Raw genomic sequence first — 21,293 nt, forward strand, 5'->3', positions numbered from 1 at the left:
TTTATTTATTTTTAAGAATATCCTTCTGAAATGAATATAAAATAAAAAAATTAATTACATGTATATGGTTAGTCCTCATGTCTTGGATATTGTACAATAAGACTTAAGAATGAGCTACATATTTACTTGATAATCCTGTTATCATTTACCAACATGTGAGTACAGACTCTAAGCTCCTAATTCCAAATGTATGGCTGTGTGTTAAATGTTTCAATTGAATATATCATTATATTATTTTAAAATATTAGTTAAAAATTTTTAAACCAGCACTCTCATAATGTGCATCATTTTAGCATCTGGAAAATTAGCAGAAAAGAATTTTTTCCATTATTTTGTTTTTATTTTTATTTTTTACTTTTTTGAGAGAGAGAGTCTTGCTTTGTCGCCCAGGCTGGAGTGCAGTGGTGCAACAGGGCTCACTGCAGCCTCAAACTCCTGGACTTGAGCGATCCCCCCACCTCAGTTTCCCAAGTAGCTGAGACTACAAGCATGCCTCACCATGTGCAGCTAACTTTTTTAAAACATTTATTTGTAGGACAGGGTCTCACTATGCTTCCTAGGCTGATCTTAAACTCCTGGGCCCAACCTTTCACTTCAACCTCCCAAAACCTGGGATTACAGGTGCGCGACCCAGAACCTAGCTGGTAAAGTAATTTTTGATTAATGTGTAATTATAGATTTTATAAATCAGTGTATTTCCGTTATCAGTTTATACAGGTAATATTTGAGACAAAATTGATTTTTGAATTATAAATTCAGTTGTAGTATACTTTGAAGTTAAATGGACTTGTCTGTTAACATATTAGTCAATATTAGAAAGCTAGAGGCAGTGGGAACCCAAGATTTTCCATTTTAAACAGTGACATTACACACTAGCATGTAATTATATTAAAGGTAAAATTTAACTGTTTGATGATAATTAAGACAATGCAATAGCATGTTAGAGATAAACTCTAAGTCAAATCTTTCAATTTCAGGGTGAAATTGGTGAGCCGGGACAAAAAGGCAGCAAGGGTGACAAGGGAGAAAATGTGAGTTTCCTACTTCTTATTGAGAGAACATTATTTATTTAACACCTTTTACTATTTACCATTGATATTTTTATATAGTACTACTTACTTTCCTAGCCAATACTTATAATACCAATACTACATTACCTCTGAAGTTATATAATTCTATAATTTTATATATTTGTGAAGTTTTCTATTTCTGTGATTAAGTAAAGTATGATGATTGTAAGGCCATTATTTATAACTCTGCTATAGCACATGAAAGAGTAACATAATGAAATAGTCTTTTTTGTATGATTGTGAGAAATTTTGTATACATATATTTACCAAAATTAACAGTATTACTATGTTCTACATGTATACAAATTGGTCACTCATTCCCATATATTATAAATACTTATTTTAAAATTTTTCATTTAAATCATAAAACTTCAATATAATTTTGGTTGTTCATTCAAATGGTGTGTTCACTCTTGTCTTTATGATGTTTTTCTTTGGTCACTACCAGTATATATTCTCTTTAAATTATGTATTTAAACATGTTCCTAATTCTTAAATGAAATACATTAGATGATGATACTGTCACATGCTTCAGCACTTCCTTACTAATTTATACTCTCTAAAGAATATCTGTGGACATTATTTTCTAAGTTCTTTATTTTCACTTTTTTTTTCCCTTTAAGTGTTCATATATTTGCTCTCTGATAGAAACATAAATTGGGGGAGTACAGAGATATGTCCTTCAAGTTTTTTTTTTTCACCTAGTATGGAAGTTTACACATTATCCCCAGCAATTTGATTCTAACAGACCAGTCTGGTACTATTTTGTGATCCATCAGTCTGATGCTTTTAGGGTTGGACTTACTGCCTACATTAACACAAAACTGAAAGAAGATTTTTATTAGAATTGATGGAATCCCAAACTGAAGAGTTACCATAGTCCTATGAGATGAATTTTTCTAACTAAAAAGAAAACTCTAGAATGAAAAGAGAAAAAGCTTGCAGTAATAATTGTAGTATTTAATGCATAATTCATTTTTATATGCAGTAAAACAAAACACCAACAAACAGGTGATAGCACTGATACTCCGGATCCATGCTGTAAAATTATGACAAGAAATTGTGTACAGAAAACCGGCTGCATATGTTTGATGCAGTTAGTATTGACTATACATTTGCAAAATGTATTTTGGTATCTGCCTTAGTCTGTTTTGTGTTGCTATAAATGAATACCCGAGGCTGGATAATTTACAAGGAAAATAAGGTTACTTGGCTTACAGTTCAGCAGGTTGTACAAAGAAGCCCGGGGCTGGCATCTGCTTGGCTTATGGTGAGGGCTTTTGTACTGTGTCAAAACATGGCAGAGAAGGTCAAAGGGGAACCGGGCCTGAACAAAGAGGGACCAAACCCTACAGGAGTGCTGACTTTAAAACAACCCTCTTTCATGGGAACTAATTCATTCCTTCAAGAAACAATTCAATCTCCCCAGAGCAAGAACTCAATCACTATGCAGCTATTCCTGATGGATCCACCTTAAGAACCCAAACACCTCCATTTAGGCCCCACCCCCAACACTGGGAATTAAATTTCAACATGAGTTTTAGTGGGGACAAACCATATCCAAACGATAGCAGTAAATTACTTTAGATTCCATTTAGATTTCGTAATTATAAATAAATACTATTGATTTAATTAGACTACCTTATACACTCGACAGAAGCCACATTTTTAAAAGTTTTATTTACTCCTTAAAAGCAATGCTAAAATGACTGCATGGCCATTATATGGGCCACCAAATCTCAAATATTTTTGCCTTAGGACCCTTGCATACTCGGAAAGGTTTTTAGGAGCCCAAAAAGTTTTTGTCTATGTGGGTTACTATCATATGAATGAAAGCTGATATATTTAAAATATTTATATATTGATTTATTTATAATTAAGAATAATAAGCCCAAAGCACTTTTAATAAAAACTAGCTATACTTTTGTAAATAAGAATATATAGTCCCAAGAGTAGCATTGTTACATTTGTTTTGTCTAGCTTAATAGAAGAAGCTAATTCTCATATCTAGTTCAGCCTGTGGTGACATGTTTTTTTGGTTGAAAGCATGAAGAAAATCTAGGCTGACATAAATTATGCAGTTATAAAAGGGAGGAGCATTTTCAGTACCTTTTCAGATAATTTTGAATATTCTTTGATTTTACATAGAAATTTTATAAGTGGTAGTTTTTCTTAAGGGTCAATTGCACAACAGAATTTGAAACAAAAACAGTGAGCTTTTTGTGCTATTACATTATATTCCACTGCTCTATCTTGCACGTTGATGACTATGTTTCATACATAATTTTGTAATATCCTTCATTGATAATTTGGAAATTATTGATTTCCTGGGTAAGGTCCTCAAAGTGTTGACACAATTCTTTATGCAGTATTAATATCATAGGAAAATACTTTCAGATTGGGAAGATATAAAGCCTGCAATGGCAGATGAGACATTTCCAAAATTCTAATTTTTGCTTTAAAGTTTGAACGTTATTGACAGTAAATACTGTCAGTTGTTTTCTTTGAAATCCAAGGCTTCCTTTATATTGAATAACATCTGCCAAAATCATACTTATTATTTATAATCAGTTATTATTTATAACTGATTATTTATAATCACATTTATTATTTATAACTAAAAAATCATAGTTTTTCTGTCAGCTGCTCTTTCAAGTAAAAATAGCGTTCCATGTAAGTTAGTGTTCCATGTAAAAGTTCAGCCAGCATTTCAAACTATAATCCAAATGTTTGCAGGGCTTTTTTTTTTTTTTGAGACAAGCACTGTACTTCAGTATGAGGCAAACATACTTTATGTATGTCTTCAATTTGTCAAATGAATATGAAAAGACATATTCAAGGTCAATATTTAATAATATTAATAACTTTCAAAGCCTCATCAATACAATTACATCCATGACATTCTTAGATGGAACAGCCATTTTTGTGTTGATTGAAAGTATATCGTGGTAAAATACAATTAATGCTATTACAAATGGTCGCTACCAACATGATAAGCGCTAAGTTACCAGCAACTTTATTCACCACGGATTTTACATCATTAGTGCAAAAGTCTATATAATTAAAGGACAAAAAATGCGTTACTGTTGTTATGAGAAGAGTTATCAACTAGCAGAATCCTAAAAGCATATCAAGAACTCCCAATGGCCCATGAACCAGCTTTTCAGAATCTTGCTTTAACAGTTCCCCCACAAGTAGTAGTTACAATACAGAACAATACAGTTCAATGACAGTTTTATTTCTTTAATGCCTGAACCTTTTATATTGTCTGACCTGTTACTAATGTAAGAAAATGAGACAATGAAGAAATATCTATTCATGTAAGATTCATAATGTCTTTTGAAAACTATTGCTCAAAATAAGAGGTCCTGGTGTACTTAATATATAACAATTAGTTTACATGTGTATGCATATGTGAAAATTCCAAATTTTCATATATTACTACATTCTATCTATATAGAACCCTCAGAATTCTGATATTCACTCAAAAGACAGTATATAGACAGTTTTTTCATGGGCCCTTTCCTAATCATATTTATCTCATTAAAGAAATCTGATACTTTGAAAATTTTCAAATGCAAATCTTACAACTTGATTTCTGTTAGCATAGAAATCTATCTTGAAGATTCACAACATTACAAATGAGAGTGTTTTCAATAAATGTCAACTTAAAATTGATTTCAAATGTGAAAGCTTGAGTCTCAAGAAGTAAAATAAATAATGATTGCAGTAAATGCAAAATAATTCTATGTGATGCTTCTTTTTTTCCAAAGGAGTGCAGAAATGTTTGATCTTGGTAGGCTAAATGTTCTGTTTCATATGGCTGAGGCTCTTCTGGCTTCACTTTAAAAATTACTTATTTTTATCTCACTGCAGGGCCCTCCCGGTCCCCCAGGTCTTCAAGGACCAGTTGGTGCCCCTGGAATTGCTGTGAGTATTCCACATTGTTCAGCAAATCTAAATCCTTACAGCTCCCTGATTAAATTTGTATACTGTCCCATAACCAGTCAATTTTGTGGGGTAATAAGTTTTGTTTGTATGTTTGACATTAAATCAAATTTAAATTATCAAATATAGCTAGCCATGCTGATTCTTAGAAACAAAGCATATTGTAACTTCATTTGAAAGTAAGTAATAATTTGTTGAGAATTCCTTAATATATAATAATTCAGAAAATTATTTCTGTTATTAGACAGCTTTTACTTCACTTGGTATACAGGATCAAATCAAAATCAGTTATGATCCAGAAGCAAAGAAAATAAGCAAAACAAACAATAGTATATTGGAGCAGATAATGGGCATTTAGTCTACTTTTTACTTGGTTATTAAATACATCTGCTTTGATTAAATTAGAAATGGCCACATTTTTTAATGACTCATATCGTAATGATTTTTTCCAGTTTGTGATAATGTTTCTTTCTCTTCTCTAGGGAGGTGATGGTGAACCAGGTCCTAGAGGACAGCAGGGGATGTTTGGGCAAAAAGGTGATGAGGGTGCCAGAGGCTTCCCTGGACCTCCTGGTCCAATAGGTCTTCAGGTAAGATGATCCTGTCATTGTTTACTCCATCATTTCTACCTACTTCTCACCAGGTTTTCTGGTGGATGTAAAACAAAGTATTTTTTTCTCTTTTTCTACGTAAGAACTTGGGTACAATGTTTATCCATAAAGATCATTTTATTTTTAAATAAGCAGCTGAACTTGAAATCATTTTATCATGTATGATTAATTCTCCTGAACATGTATCAGCCCTCGCTCTTGATTCTGGAGTATTTTTAGACCCACCTTAATTATTACACTTCCTTTCTTCACTCCCATTTTGTTTGGAAAATGAACTACAAGCTTGCCTAAGTCTGATACTTAAAAGTAAGATAGGAGGAGCCAAGATGGCCGAATAGGAACAGCTCCAGTCTACAGCTCCCAGCGTGAGCGACACAGAATACTGGTGATTTCTGCATTTCCATCTGAGGTACCGGGTTCATCTCACTAGGGAGTGCCAGACAGTGGGCGCAGGTCAGTGGGTGCGCGCACCGTGCGCGAGCCGAAGCAGGGCGAGGCATTGCCTCACTTGGGAAGTGCAAGTGGTCAGGGAGTTCCCTTTCTGAGTCAAGGAAAGGGGTGACGGACTCACCTGGAAAATCAGGTCACTCCCACCCGAATACTGCGCTTTTCTGACCGGCTTAAAAAAGGGCGCACTACGAGATTATATCCCGCACCTGGCTCGGAGGGTCCTACGCCCACGGAGACTCACTGATTGCTAGCACAGCAGTCTGAGATCAAACTGCAAGGCGGCAGTGAGGCTGGGGGAGGGGCGCCCGCCATTGCCCAGGCTTGCTTAGGTAAACAAAGCAGCCTGGAATCTCCAGCTGGGTGGAGCCCACCACAGCTCAAGGAGGCCTGCCTGTCTCTGTAGGCTCCACCTCTGGGGACAGGGCACAGACACACAAAAAGACAGCAGTAACCTCTGCAGACTTAAATGTCCCTGTCTGACAGCTTTGAAGAGAGCAGTGGTTCTCCCAGCATGCAGCTTGAGATCTGAGAATGGGCAGACTGCCTCCTCAAGTGGGTCCCTGACCCCTGAACCCCGAGAAGCCTAACTGGGAGGCACCCCCTAGCAGGGGCACACTGACACCTCACACGGCAGGGTATTCCAACAGACCTGCAGCTGAGGGTCCTGTCTGTTAGAAGGAAAACTAACAAACAGAAAGGACATCCACATCAAAAACCCATCTGTACATCACCATCATCAAAGACCAAAAGTAGATAAAACCACAAAGATGGGGAAAAAACAGAACAGAAAAACTGGAAACTCTAAAAAGCAGAGTGCCTCTCCTCCTCCAAAGGAACGCAGTTCCTCACCAGCAACGGAACAAAGCTGGATGGAGAATGACTTTGACGAGCTGAGAGAAGAAGGCTTCAGACGATTAAATTACTCTGAGCTACGGGAGGACATTCAAACCAAAGGCAAAGAAGTTGAAAACTATGAAAAAAATTTAGAAGAATGTATAACTAGAATAACCAATACAGAGAAGTGCTTAAAGGAGCTGATGGAGCTGAAAACCAAGGCTCGAGAACTACGTGAAGAATTCAGGAGCAGATGCTATCAACTGGAAGAAAGGGTATCAGCAATGGAAGATGAAATGAATGAAATGAAGTGAGAAGGGAAGTTTAGAGAAAAAAGAATAAAAAGAAATGAGCAAAGCCTCCAAGAAATATGGGATTATGTGAAAAGACCAAATCTACATCTGATTGGTGTACCTGAAAGTGATGGGGAGAATGGAACCAAGTTGGAAAACACTCTGCAGGATATTATCCAGGAGAACTTCCCCAATCTAGCAAGGCAGGCCAACATTCAGATTCAGGAAATACAGAGAACGCCACAAAGATACTCTTCGAGTAGAGCAACTCCAAGACACATAATTGTCAGATTCACCAAAGTTGAAATGAAGGAAAAAATGTTAAGGGCAGCCAGAGAGAAAGGTCGGTTACCCTCAAAGGGAAGCCCATCAGACTCACAGCGGATCTCTCGGCAAAAACCCTACAAGCCAGAAGAGAGTGGGGGCCAATATTCAACATTCTTAAAGAAAAGAATTTTCAACCCAGAATTTCATATCCAGCCAAAATAAGCTTCATAAGTGAAGGAGAAATAAAATACTTTACAGACAAGCAAATGCTGAAAGATTTTGTCACCACCAGGCCTGCCCTAAAAGAGCTCCTGAAGGCAGTGCTAAACATGGAAAGGAACAACCAGTACCAGCCACTGCAAAATCATGCCAAAATGTAAAGACCATCAAGACTAGGAAGAAACTGCATCAACTAACAAGCAAAATAACCAGCTAACATCATAATGACAGGATCAAATTCACACATAACAATATTAACTTGAAATATAAATGGACTAAATGCTCCAATTAAAAGACACAGACTGGCAAATTGGATAAAGAGTCAAGACCCATCAGTGTGCTGTATTCAGGAAACCCATCTCACGTGCAGAGACACACATAGGCTCAAAATAAAAGGATGGAGGAAGATCTACCAAGCAAATGGAAAAAGAAAAAGGCAGGGGTTGCAATCCTACTCTCTGATAAAACAGACTTTAAACCAACAAAGACCAAAAGAGACAAAGAAGGCCATTACATAATGGTAAAGGGATTAATTCAACAAGAAGAGCTAACTATCCTAAATATATATGCACCCAATACAGGAGCACCCAGATTCATAAAGGAAGTCCTGAGTGACCTACAAAGAGATTTAGACTCCCACACATTAATAATGGGAGACTTTAACACCCCACTGTCAACATTAGACAGATCAACGAGACAGAAAGTCAACAAGGATACCCAGGAATTGAACTCAGCTCTGTACCAAGTGGACCTAATAGACATCTACAGAACTCTCCACCCCAAATCAACAGAATATACATTTTTTTCAGCACCACAACACACCTATTCCAAAATTGACCACATACTTGGAAGTAAAGCACTCCTCAGCAAATGTAACAGAACAGAGATTATAACAAACTATCTCTCAGACCACAGTGCAATCAAACTAGAACTCAGGATTAAGAATCTCACTCAAAACCGCTCAACTACATGGAAACTGAACAACCTGCTGCTGAATGACCACTGGGTACATAACGAAATGAAGGCAGAAATAAAGATGTTCTTTGAAACCAACGAGAACAAAGACACAACATACCAGAATCTCTGGGACACATTAAAGCAGTGTGTAGAGGGAAATTTATAGCACTAAATGCCCACAAGAGAAAGCAGGAAAGATCCAAAATTGACACCCTAACATCACAATTAAAAGAACTAGAAAAGCAAGAGCAAACACATTCAAAAGCTAGCAGAAGGCAAGAAATAACTAAAATCAGAGCAGAACTGAAGGAAATAGAGACACAAAAAACCCTTCAAAAAATTAATGAATCCAGGAGCTGGTTTTTTGAAAGGATCAACAAAATTGATAGACCCCTAGCAAGACTAATAAAGAAAAAAAGAGAGAAGAATCAAATAGACGCAATAAAAAATGATAAAGGGGATATCACCACTGATCCCACAGAAATACAAACTACCATCAGAGAATACTATAAACACCTCTACGCAAATAAACTAGAAAATCTAGAAGAAATGGATAAATTCCTCGACACATACACTCTCCCAAGACTAAACCAGGAAGAAGTTGAATCTCTGAATAGACCAATAACAGGATCTGAAATTGTGGCAATAATCAATAGCTTACCAACCAAAAAGAGTCCAGGACCAGATGGATTCACAACCAAATTCTACCAGAGGTACAAGGAGGAAATGGTACCATTCCTTCTGAAACTATTCAAATCAATAGAAAAAGAGAGAATCCTCCCTAACTCATTTTATGAGGCCAGCATCATTCTGATACCAAAGCCAGGCAGAGACACAACCAAAAAAGAGAATTTTAGACTAATATCCTTGATGAACATTGATGCAAAAATCCTCAATAAAATACTGGCAAAATGAATCCAGCAGCACATCAAAAAGCTTATCCACCATGATCAAGTGGGCTTCATCCCTGGCATGCAAGGCTGGTTAAATATATGCAAATCAATAAATGTAATCCAGCATATAAACAGAGCCAAAGACAAAAACCACATGATTATCTCAATAGATGCAGAAAAAGCCTTTGACAAAATTCAACAACCCTTCATGCTAAAAACTCTCAATAAATTAGGTATTGATGGGACATATTTCAAAATAATAAGAGCTATCTATGACAAACCCACAGCCCATATCATACTGAATGGGCAAAAACTGGAAGCATTGCCTTTGAAAACGGGCACAAGACAGGGATGCCATCTCTCACCACTCCTATTCAACGTAGTGTTGGAAGTTCTGGCCAGGGCAATTAGACAGGAGAAGGAAATAAAGGGTATTCAATTAGGAAAAGAGGAAGTCAAATTGTCCCTGTTTGCAGACGACATGATTGTATATCTAGAAAACCCCATTATCTCAGCCCAAAATCTCCTTAAACTGAAAAGCAACTTTAGCAAAGTCTCAGGATGCAAAATCAATGTACGAAAATCACAAGCATTCTTATACACCAACAACAGACAAACAGGGAGCCAAATCATTAGTGAACTCCCATTCACAACTGCTTCAAAGAGAATAAAATACCTAGGAATCCAACTTACAAGGGATGTGAAGGACCTCTTCAAGGAGAACTACAAACCACTGCTCAAGGAAATAAAAGAGGATACAAACAAATGGAAGAACATTCCATGCTCATGGGTAGGAAGAATCAATATCGTGAAAATGGCCATACTGCCCAAGGTAATTTGCAGATTCAGTGCCATCCCCGTCAAGCTACCAATGCCTTTCTTCACAGAATTGTAAAAAACTACTTTAAAGTTCATATGGAACCAAAAAAGAGCCCGCATCGCCAAGTCAAACCTAAGCCAAAAGAACAATGCTGGAGGCATCACACTACCTGACTTCTAACTATACTACAAGGCTACAGTAACCAAAACAGCATGGTACTGGTACCAAAACAGAGATATAGATCAATGGAACAGAACAGAGCCCTCAGAAATAACGCCACATATCTACAACTATCTGATCTTTGACAAACCTGAGAAAAACAAGCAATGGGGAAAGGATTCCCTATTTAATAAATGGTGCTGGGAAAACTGGCTAGCCATATGTAAAAAGCTGAAACTGGATCCCTTCCTTACACCTTATACAAAAATCAATTCAAAATGGATTAAAGATTTAAACGTTAGACCTAAAACCATAAAAACCCTAGAAGAAAACCTAGGCATTACCATTCAGGACATAGGCATGGGCACGGACTTCATGTCTAAAACACCAAAAGCAATGGCAGCAAAAGACAAAATTGACAAATGGGATCTAATTAAACTAAAGAGCTTCTGCACAGCAAAAGAAACTACCATCAGAGTGAACTGGCAACCTACAAAATGGGAGAAAATTTTTGCAACCTACTCATCTGACAAAGGGCTAATATCCAGAATCTACAATGAACTCAAACAAATTTACAAGAAAAAAAACAAACAACCCCATCAAAAAGTGGGTGAAGGACATGAACAGACACTTCTCAAAAGAAGACATTTATGCAGCCAAAAAACACATGAAAAAATGCTCATCATCACTGACCACCAGAGAAATGCAAATCAAAACCACAATGAGATACCATCTCACACCAGTTAGAATGGCAATCATTAAAAAGTCAGGAAACAACAGGTGCTGGAGAGGATGTGGAGAAATAGGAACACTTTTACACTGTTGGTGGGACTGTAAACTAGTTCAACCATTGTGGAAGTCAGTGTGGCGATTCCTCAGGGATCTAGAACTGGAAATACCATTTGACCCAGCCATCCCATTACTGGGTATATACCCAAAGAACTATAAATCATGCTGCTCTAAAGACACATGCACACGTATGTTTATTGCGGCATTATTCACAATAGCAAAGACTTGGAACCAACCCAAATGTCCAACAATGATAGACTGGATTAAGAAAATGTGGCACATATACACCATGGAATACTATGCAGCCATAAAAAATGATGAGTTCATGTCCTTTGTAGGGACATGGATGAAATTGGAAATCTTCATTCTCAGTAAACTATCGCAAGCACAAAAAACCAAACACCGCATATTCTCACTCATAGGTGGGAACTGAACAATGAGATCACATGGACACAGGAAGGGGAATATCACACTCTGGGGACTGTTGTGGGGTGGGGGGAGGGGGGAGGGGGGAGGGATAGCATTGGGAGATATACCTAATGCTAGATGACGAGTTAGTGGGTGCAGCGCACCAGCATGGCACATGTATACATATGTAACTAAGCTGCACAGTGTGCACATGTACCCTAAAACTTAAAGTATAAAAAAAAAGTAAGATATTAGAAGGGTCCTTTCATAGGACTCATAACAAGATAGGTTAGTACTTCAGATTGATAGCAGTAGGAGGAACACAAAGTCCCAGGCAGACAGGGGCGGATCTGGAGACACTTTCGCTTCCTTTCCCTGGAGAAACTCAACCTATGACTCTTTGCTTTCAAGATGGCTAAAAAAATTGAAAGCATTTTGAGAAATGGGATCCTGCCAAAAGCAACTGCCAATAGCACATGTTAAACAATAATAGGTAAAATTAATTAACAGTCGATCATTTAAGATCGATTATTATCATTTTAAAATTGTAATTTGAATTTTATGAAACATATCCAGGAAAATAAATATTAAATTGTAGAACACTACAGCCTCTGTTCAAATATATCTTACAACTGGACTCTTAAACAAAATGTTCCAGAACAGATACCTTCTATTCTGGGTTTTTGTTTTTGTTTGTTTTTTTGAGACGGAGTCTCACGCTGTCACCCAGGCTGGAGTGCAGTGGCATGCTCTCGGCTCACTGCAAGCTCCGCTTCCCAGGTTCATGCCGTTCTCCGGAGACGGGGTTTCACCGTGTTAGCCAGGATGGTCTCGATCTCCTGACCTCGTGATCCGCCTGCCTCAGCCTCCCAAAGTGCTGGGATTACAGGCGTGAGCCACTGCGCCCAGCCGTATTCTGGGGTGTTTTTTTCCCTTCCACTTGATGTTCACTGCTTCCTACAAACCTTGGAAACGTTGAGCTTTTTTCTTCCACTTGCTTATTCTGTCTCTTCCTAGTGATCCACGGAAAGATTATAGCATTTTGTCTTAAATGATATTGAGGTCCCACATGAGGGTAACTTATGGTATATTATTTGTATTAGAAATGGTAAATTAAGTCATCTAGTTCACTGAACCTAGAAATTTGTGAACTTGTAGAAAAGCCTATGTAAATTGAATTTATATAAACAATGTGTATCTTTATTTTTATAAATATGATTATAAAATTACTGTTTTGATATTAAATAGCTTATGTGCATAATTACACAAATTGCATCATGAACACAATATAATGAATTATTACTGTTAAAACACTTAATAAATGTTTATCAGATAACAAGATTTTTTAATTGTCTCATTTTAAGGTCAAAATAATTCTTTTTAAACTTGGAGAGTGCAAAAACTTCACTTTCATATTTGTCATGTTTAAGTTATACTTGTTAGACAATTATACATAAACAGTCATAAGTACCACATATCAATATGTGTGAGAAGCATACATATTTGAGAACAAGGCATTAAAATTAGATTGTCAATGGGTACATTAATATTCATTTTCTTTTTTTATTTGACTACTCTGAATCCTATAAAACTGTAATTTAGAAACAGTTCTCATGATTAAAGTAGGTGTCTTGTAGATTATATTTATAAAATATTCAATAAACATCATCTTCATTTCCACAAAGTAAGAAATGTGCTCTTTGATGAGGGTGACTCAAGAAATCAATTCATTAAAAAAAGTGATTGAATTTTCCCACAGCTACTTCTGTAAATCAGGAAACTGAATGATGCTAATGTAATTAACATGTTCACAATTGCATCTGCCTCCTTTAATTGAGTCTTCATGGCAGAATAGATATTAGCAATTATAATAGACATAAATAAAATAATCTAATATTCAGGTTAAATGTCTTGATTTTTCAATTTGATGTTTACTATCATCTGCATATGAAGGATATACACACACACACATATATGGAGTGAGAGAGAGTGTGCATTCTTGGCCTAACTTCATTTTTCAACTCATCATTTAAGTGGCAATGATTTTAAATTGACAGACCTTAAAACAGAATCTCTCCATGCATAAATTACCTCTTTGGAGAAAGGTAGGACATTTCATGAGAACGGATTAACCCTAGAGTGCTTTTCAGAGTGTTTAGTTCCATGCAACAAGAGATTTTGACTCATTATGTCTCCACTAATTGTAATAATAATAATTTTTTGTCTTAATCAATACAAACTATGATCTAACTGAATTAAAAATAAATAAATTTTTTTCTATTGGGATATTTTTATTGAACTAATTGGAATAATTATATGCATAAAAAAGATGAAAATGCACAACTGGGTTTGTAATAAAAAAACTGTGAATTAATATTGACATACCTTTTAATTTGGGGATACTAAATTAGATGCACTCTATCCTAAAAGGGTGTGAAAACCTGGACAAAAAATAAGGAATGTAATTTTAAATTTATGGTGTTTTTGGAAACTTAATTATGTTTAAGTTGCAGTGTATGCTATTTAAGAAAATGGTGTTAAAGTGAAATATTTATTTAAACTGTGTTAAAATATGCATGCATGTTTAAGAATTTATGTGTTTCATCAAATTCAGATTTTGAATTTCTGAAATTGACTGATTTAGAACCTAAAATTTTTGCAGTCACCTACAAGGAATTTTTAGGTCCATAAGATCTGAGAAATACTACCTGTCTTTTTCTTCCAGAAACTTCACTTATAATTCTAGAAACAGTCATCAGATGATGGTAACAGTTTGGGAAGTATATATAGCAGTCTCTTTTCTTACACATCTTACTGACATTTGAGAAAAAAATGAAATTCTGGTACCTATTTTTTGTTACAAATTAGTAACTAAGATTTCCTCATAAAAATGAATATATGCCACAATTAAACAAATATATAAATATATTCAGTAAAGTTCCTTCTTTACAAACTGAAAGTCATGTGGATATAGTAGGTTATAAAAAAAATTTTGTGGATCATTACCAGCATTGAAAAAATGAAATAGAACAGGATAAGGTAAAATAGAATGAAAATATCAAAGGCTATCATCTATGCAAAAGGCTAAGTACTGCTTTTTTGAAACTCATGTTTCAGCAACTTTACATGCGCATGGTTAGGGAGCATTAAATAAAATATATTTTTCACAGTGGCTCACAGTCAAATAATGTTCAACAATTGCAGTGCAGTGTCAAGAAGTCAGTAATGTCACGAAAGTACTAGCAGTTATTTAGAGCTTTTACATTGTATTTTTATGTCTAAAATAGATTACATCTAAAATATTATGCAAACATTAAAAATTAATTATGTATAGCATATATAATATGTATTAATATATAAATAATTATACACTAAAAACACGAAAAAATGAAAAAAATCCATAATCCTACAATATTAGGAATGATTACTATGTTTGCTATTTCTGTCTGATAATTAGCATACCTATTCTACCTACATATTTTACAGTTAAAGTTATGCATATTCATTTGTATTTTTTATTTGTTGTATATATTATTCATGTTTAGAGTATTAGTATCACATTAATAGTCACATAACATTCCACTACTTTATGTAACTGAATTTCTTTAGTTCTTTTTTCTAAGATTAAACTTTTGGAATGACAGGATTTTCAGTATCATAGCTACTGTTAGCAAGAAACATTTTATTGAATGTAGCTATCCTTATTAGTTTATTTTCTTAGAATTCAGTCATTCAACAAACATTTTAATTTTTGATTGCTCCTCTGCTAGTTCCTAAACAGTTAACACCTAAAAGATCACTGATGAATGCATGCCCCAAAGTAGTTCATGACTGTAAATATACACAAAAGTGACATAAGAAAATTTATAAATGTACAATTGAAGTATGTACAAAGTATTGTTGTGACATGAAAGAGGAAATAAAAATAATCTTCATGGAATAATTTTTGGGAAGATCAAGTAAGTAGTCAAGAACTAAAATAATTTTTCGGTAAAGACATAGACAGATGAAATTTGAGTGCAATCTGTCTTCCTTTATGCTGTAACACAGAGCTTTTCCTAAATAGCAGTTACAGTGCAATTGAATACAATGGAAATAGATTTGAAAGAATTTTTTTGTTTTTTGGAGATGGAGTCTTGCTCTGTCACCCAGGTTGGAGTGCAGTGGCAGGATCTTGGTTGACTGCAAGCTCCACCTCCGGAGTTCACACCCACCATTCTCCTGCCTCAGCCTCCCGAGTAGCTGTGACTACAGTCGCCTGCCACCACGCCCGGCTAATTTTTTTTTTTTTTTTTTTTTTTTTTTGTATTTTTAGTAGAGACGGGGTTTCACCAGTGTTAGCCAGGATGGTCTTGATCTCCTGACCTCATGTTCCGCCCGCCTCAGCCTCCCAAAGTGCTGGGATTACAGCCGTGAGCCACTGCGCCCGGCCGGAAAGAATTTTTAAAAGTATAATATAGTAGGTTTCATGGGCTCATTGATTTGTAAGATTCAGAAATTGAATTAACAGGTCAAAAATTCAGAAGATATTTATAACCTTTGAATTGTATTGGAATATTTATTTTACCAGACTGGTACCTAACTATAAAAACCTCATATACTAAAATATTTTGGGTCAAAAGATTCCAGAAATCTGTACCAGGGAAGTTCTATATATTATTTGTACAGGACTGAGCAAATGGCTGGGTGTTCATAAATTCCCAGATCAAATTAATATTTAGTTATTATAACTAAAAATAAACAATATAATATTATACAAAACATAAATTTTATTTGTAAATGTAGGTGTAAGATTTTATCACATGTGGTCAACATTTGCATAGTAGGTATTTTAACAAATGTTAGTATCTGAATCTTAATTTCCATGTACTTATTGAGCTTTATACTTGATTTTATCTTAGAAATTGACCAAACATGTTTTTTTTAAAGACATGAGTGACTTTTATTATTTTTCTATTATATTTTCTTAGGGTCTGCCAGGCCCACCTGGTGAAAAAGGTGAAAATGGGGATGTTGGTCCCATGGTAAGTTTTTATTTTTGGTGTTTGATGGGTATGTGTCATATGTATGGCAGTCACTGGTTTGTAAATTATTATGTGTTCTTTCATTACTATGTATATATTATTGAGGTGTATATAAGCAACTGACATGATTTAGTTATATATTAGTCTTTAGCTCTGGATTTTGATTTGGAGCAGGTAGAGAATAGGTAATATTCACTCAAGATTTAGATAATTAGCAATTTATACAGAATCAAAAATTAACTACTTTGAAACAAATACTTAATTTAATAATTCTGTCTTAATTAGAATGCTATGACTTATAATTATTTGCATTTATTGATTCTGGCTCTCTAAGACCTGAACTGAAAATTTGAAATGCATATAATTGTTTATGAAGCACTACCTTAGATAAGAAAATAATTAGCAAAGGTAATTGAAATCCATAATGAAATGTGATGACTGCATGTCTTAAGTGGCCCTTTCCTTCAACATTGCCCCCAATTTTCACTTCCTTCAAAATACACATTTTGAAATTTTAACACTTGCCTGTTAGGTTTTATTCTCCTTAGGAATTACACTCAAATCTATTATATTCTTTGAAATGATCTGTATCATCATTAATAAACCTACATATAAGAAATGCATAAAAAACTTTGCTGGCCGGGCGCGGTGGCTCACGCCTGTAATCCCAGCACTTTGGGAGGCCGAGGCGGGCGGATCACGATGTCAGGAGATCGAGACCATCCTGGCTAACACGGTGAAACCCCGTCTCTACTAAAAATACAAAACAAAATTAGCCGGGCATGGTGGCGGGTGCCTGTAGTCCCAGCTACTCGGGAGGCTGAGACAGGAGAATGGCGTGAACCCAGGAGGCGGAGCTTGCAGTGAGCCGAGATTGCGCCACTGCACTCCAGCCTGGGCGACAGAGCAAGACTCCGTCTCAAAAAAAAAACCACTTTTCTGATTCAAATAACTGGTTAATACTTTCAAGCAGTAACAGATACATAGCAAGTTCCTTTCCAGATATGGTTACCATCGTTCCATGAATCATTGATATATTCTTCCTGATTACATGGTAGTAGATAATAACAGAAAAGCTTTTCAACCATGGCATTAGAATAAACTGAGATCTTTTAAAAATACGAATGTCCAGTGAAATGTACTAATGTACAGTGAAAAACAAATTCGCTGTAGACTATTTTAATCACAACTTTGAGATAGGAGTTTCTGGCATCAGTATTTTATAAAAAGTTTTCCAAGTTAATTTTACTGCATTGTCAGGAGAGAAAATCTTTGTTTTATGATGAAAGTAAATAATTATTCTTATTTCTAATTCTAGCATATAGAACCTAAGAGTTGACATAGAAAAAGCTAAAAATACCTATCAACAAAAAATACTTCTATTGAGTTAATGAATTCTAAATCTATTCAAGCACCATTTATTTTTCCAACTTTACGTTCTGTTTATGTTGTAATATATTCTAGCATGAAATATATCTAGTTATATTGTGAACACATTATACCAGATAGTAGCAATAGGCTTTCTTGGCCCATTTTCTAATCAAATTGTTTCTCTTGAAATCTTAATTTCCTCATAGCTATGTGTAAAGGCTCATTTGCTAACATGATGTTGTATCCATGAAGGATGACTTATAACCCTGATATGCTTCACTAACTATAGTTTTTACAAGCTTAAACTCCTTTTAGATTTTTCAGTCATAAAATGAAAATGTTGGAAACACATTTGAATTTGGTCTTTGTAAACCTCAATATTTCTCTCTTACAGGGTCCACCTGGTCCTCCAGGCCCAAGAGGCCCTCAAGGTCCCAATGGAGCTGATGTAAGAACTCTGAAATATATGTTAATTATTTTGAAGTTATATAGGTATTGTTATTTTATAGCAGATGCTCTTTGTGAGTTATAACAATATTAAACTATTGTTTAATATTAAGTGGTTAAGAACTCAAGGGTCACCTATTCACTCCACTTTATTATACAATGAAATAAATGGAATTTATAGTGAACAAATCATGGAAAATGTAACATAGGTACACATTTTCCATTCAATAGATATTTACTGGTGACTGAGAAATGTTATAATGTTGTATATATTAAAATTACTACATTGTTCAAACCAACATACTTAGACTGTGCCTTGCATATGATAACTCTTATGCACTTGTTAACAGTGGCTTTCATGTAAAAGCTTTGCATTTTGTATTTTCAGACTATATAATGTTACAGCAATATGTGCGTGATAGGTGCACGCTTTATCATGTAAAATGTTTTCTCTTAATTGTATAAAGATGATATTCTCCAAGCTTAAAAATTATTTTGATGTTATAAGATTTTGAAATATAATGCCATATTTATCTTACTGTTACCTTTAATGGATCTATGGCTTTGATGATATTTTTCCTTCTGGCCAACTTTTCACAATGAAGAAGTCTATGTTTCCTTCATGTCTCTGGTCTTCATTTCTTCATTATTTAATATCTGCTTTAATTCTGGCAGGCCAGAACTGAGTAAAAATAGACTAGAAAGAGAGCAATTAAAAGAGTTTCTAGATTTTCATTCTTCTTAGGTAATTTAAAAGCTAAAAGATGTTATAAGGGGTTTGTTTCTTGCCCGGATTATGTAATTCTTAACCAGGGTCATAATTTTGATTCTCTACAAAATCACCGCCTAAAACCAATCTGACTATTCTATTGGCAAAGAGATTGAAATTATGTTTCAGGAATCAACCAGAGCTTGAAAGTCTCCTGCTTTATCTTCAAAATTATAGTGAATTTGAAAATCAGTGTAATATATTCAATTATTTGCTTTCCAACACATTTGACAATTCTATTAAGCATCATTTAGTCTCATTCTTTAAATGACTAAGAATACTCATGCATCTATTTCTCTTTTTTGAGAACAACTAGACATATGTTTACGAATGCATTGTTTTAATAAGAATATGGATAATTACATTCCTTTTTCTACACTGCAGGGACCACAAGGACCCCCAGGGTCTGTTGGTTCAGTTGGTGGTGTTGGAGAAAAGGTAAATATGTTAGTGACACGCAGTTTGAAACAGCATGAATTAAGAACTGTAATAATATTGGGTAGTAGTTTAAGTGCTTCTAGTATGTGTGTTTCTAAGCCTTTTACATAGTTATATGATTCACGTGTCATCTAGTAGTTTCAAAAATTAAAGTTAAAATGATTTTGCAATATTATGTTTTGATTGCCAATTATTATATTGAATGAGTGCAGGTGTTATTTTCTTTAAGCAGGAACCTCACAATTACGGTGTCGTTAATATCCACATTTGTAAGCTGAGAAAGCTGAGCCCTAGAGGATTCCTGTAATTTCATCAAAGATTTTCCTTAGAAAATGACTAAGCTAGGATACACTGTAGTCCATGAATGTCTAGTAATGTCAAAATAGAAGAGATTGCTTGATGTAACTGACTTAAAGGGAGAAAGGAATCCTGCAAGCCACAAAGGAATGAATCATTCATTTTGTTATATTTTGAGTTATATTTTCATTACTAATACTCTGACCTATCTTTGTCACTTGTCAAAATAGTTGGCATGAACCACAATATCTGGGCTCAGAATAGCTTTTTTTTTCTTGTGAACATGATTTCATTTAAAACTATGCTCTTCCTTTTATAAAAATGTCAAAATGATTCATTGATTTCTTATTTATGCATTCATGCTCACTTCTTAATAGAATTTTCAAGAAAATTATCATTGATATTTGCTTGCTTTAAAAAATAAACTACCAATTTTCAGAAAGGGAAGAATTATATTTATAACATCATATATTATGCAGTGAAAACACTAAAAAATTCCTTAATATGCTACTTGTTAAAGGATATCTGCAGTGTAGACTTTCTCTATTCTTAAAAATGATTCTCTTTCTTGGTCTCAAGTTTTTTTGTATATTTTATATTATACTTAAATTTATTTCTTTTAATTAAAGCATTTAATTCTCAGAAAAAATGTAATAAGATTAGATTATGTTATTATATTTTGATATCTACTTCAGCTTAACGCTTGTATTCTAGTATTTTGATTATAATCGTTATTTGATTAAGATAATTTTTAACTCATTAGATAATTCTTACTGCATTCTTTGATTGACTGCCTTTTTTAATATATTCTTAAATTTAAAGTTGTGTGTTGAAACTGTTCCAGTAGTTGGTGTTGAAACTGAAAACACATTTTTCGTTCCATTCAGTTGTCCTAGAAAACATTTTTCATCTTGCTTAGTCTCCTATGGGAGAGCACTTGTCTCTGAGGATATCATCACGTTAGACAAAAGGCACCAAGGCACACACCTTTTCCTCTTCTCTTTGCATCATCTCCTTTTGGCTCTAATGCTGACTCAATTGTTGTGGGAGCTAGTCTCTAGGATTATTAGCTTTTATTGGCTTATTTTGTTTCCTAAAGAATTTGAATGCAGAGGGGAAAGCTGTCATTATTTCAGTGCTACTCTTGAAAATAGGCATGAATGCCAGATGTTTAGTTCTGAGAAACTTCCTTCCACATTGTTTCCATTTAATTTAAAGCCTATGTATAT

The 21,293-nt window shown here is 34.7% G+C and overlaps 1 protein-coding gene across 2 annotated transcripts in view; it reads left to right on the forward strand.

The window, feature by feature from the left end:
- COL11A1 (collagen type XI alpha 1 chain) overlaps positions 1 to 21,293 on the forward strand; it is a 230,623-nt gene that overhangs the window by 167,991 nt on the left and 41,339 nt on the right. For both annotated transcript variants that reach the window (XM_031002707.3, XM_055375041.2), the window contains exons 44-49: positions 978 to 1,031; positions 4,947 to 5,000; positions 5,501 to 5,608; positions 16,689 to 16,742; positions 18,508 to 18,561; positions 19,714 to 19,767. In XM_031002707.3, the coding sequence (XP_030858567.1) occupies positions 978 to 1,031; positions 4,947 to 5,000; positions 5,501 to 5,608; positions 16,689 to 16,742; positions 18,508 to 18,561; positions 19,714 to 19,767 (378 nt within the window). The remainder of the gene's footprint in view (positions 1 to 977; positions 1,032 to 4,946; positions 5,001 to 5,500; positions 5,609 to 16,688; positions 16,743 to 18,507; positions 18,562 to 19,713; positions 19,768 to 21,293) is intronic.

This window comes from Gorilla gorilla, chromosome 1 (assembly GCF_029281585.2).
Source record: "Gorilla gorilla gorilla isolate KB3781 chromosome 1, NHGRI_mGorGor1-v2.1_pri, whole genome shotgun sequence".
NCBI lineage: Eukaryota > Metazoa > Chordata > Mammalia > Primates > Hominidae > Gorilla > Gorilla gorilla.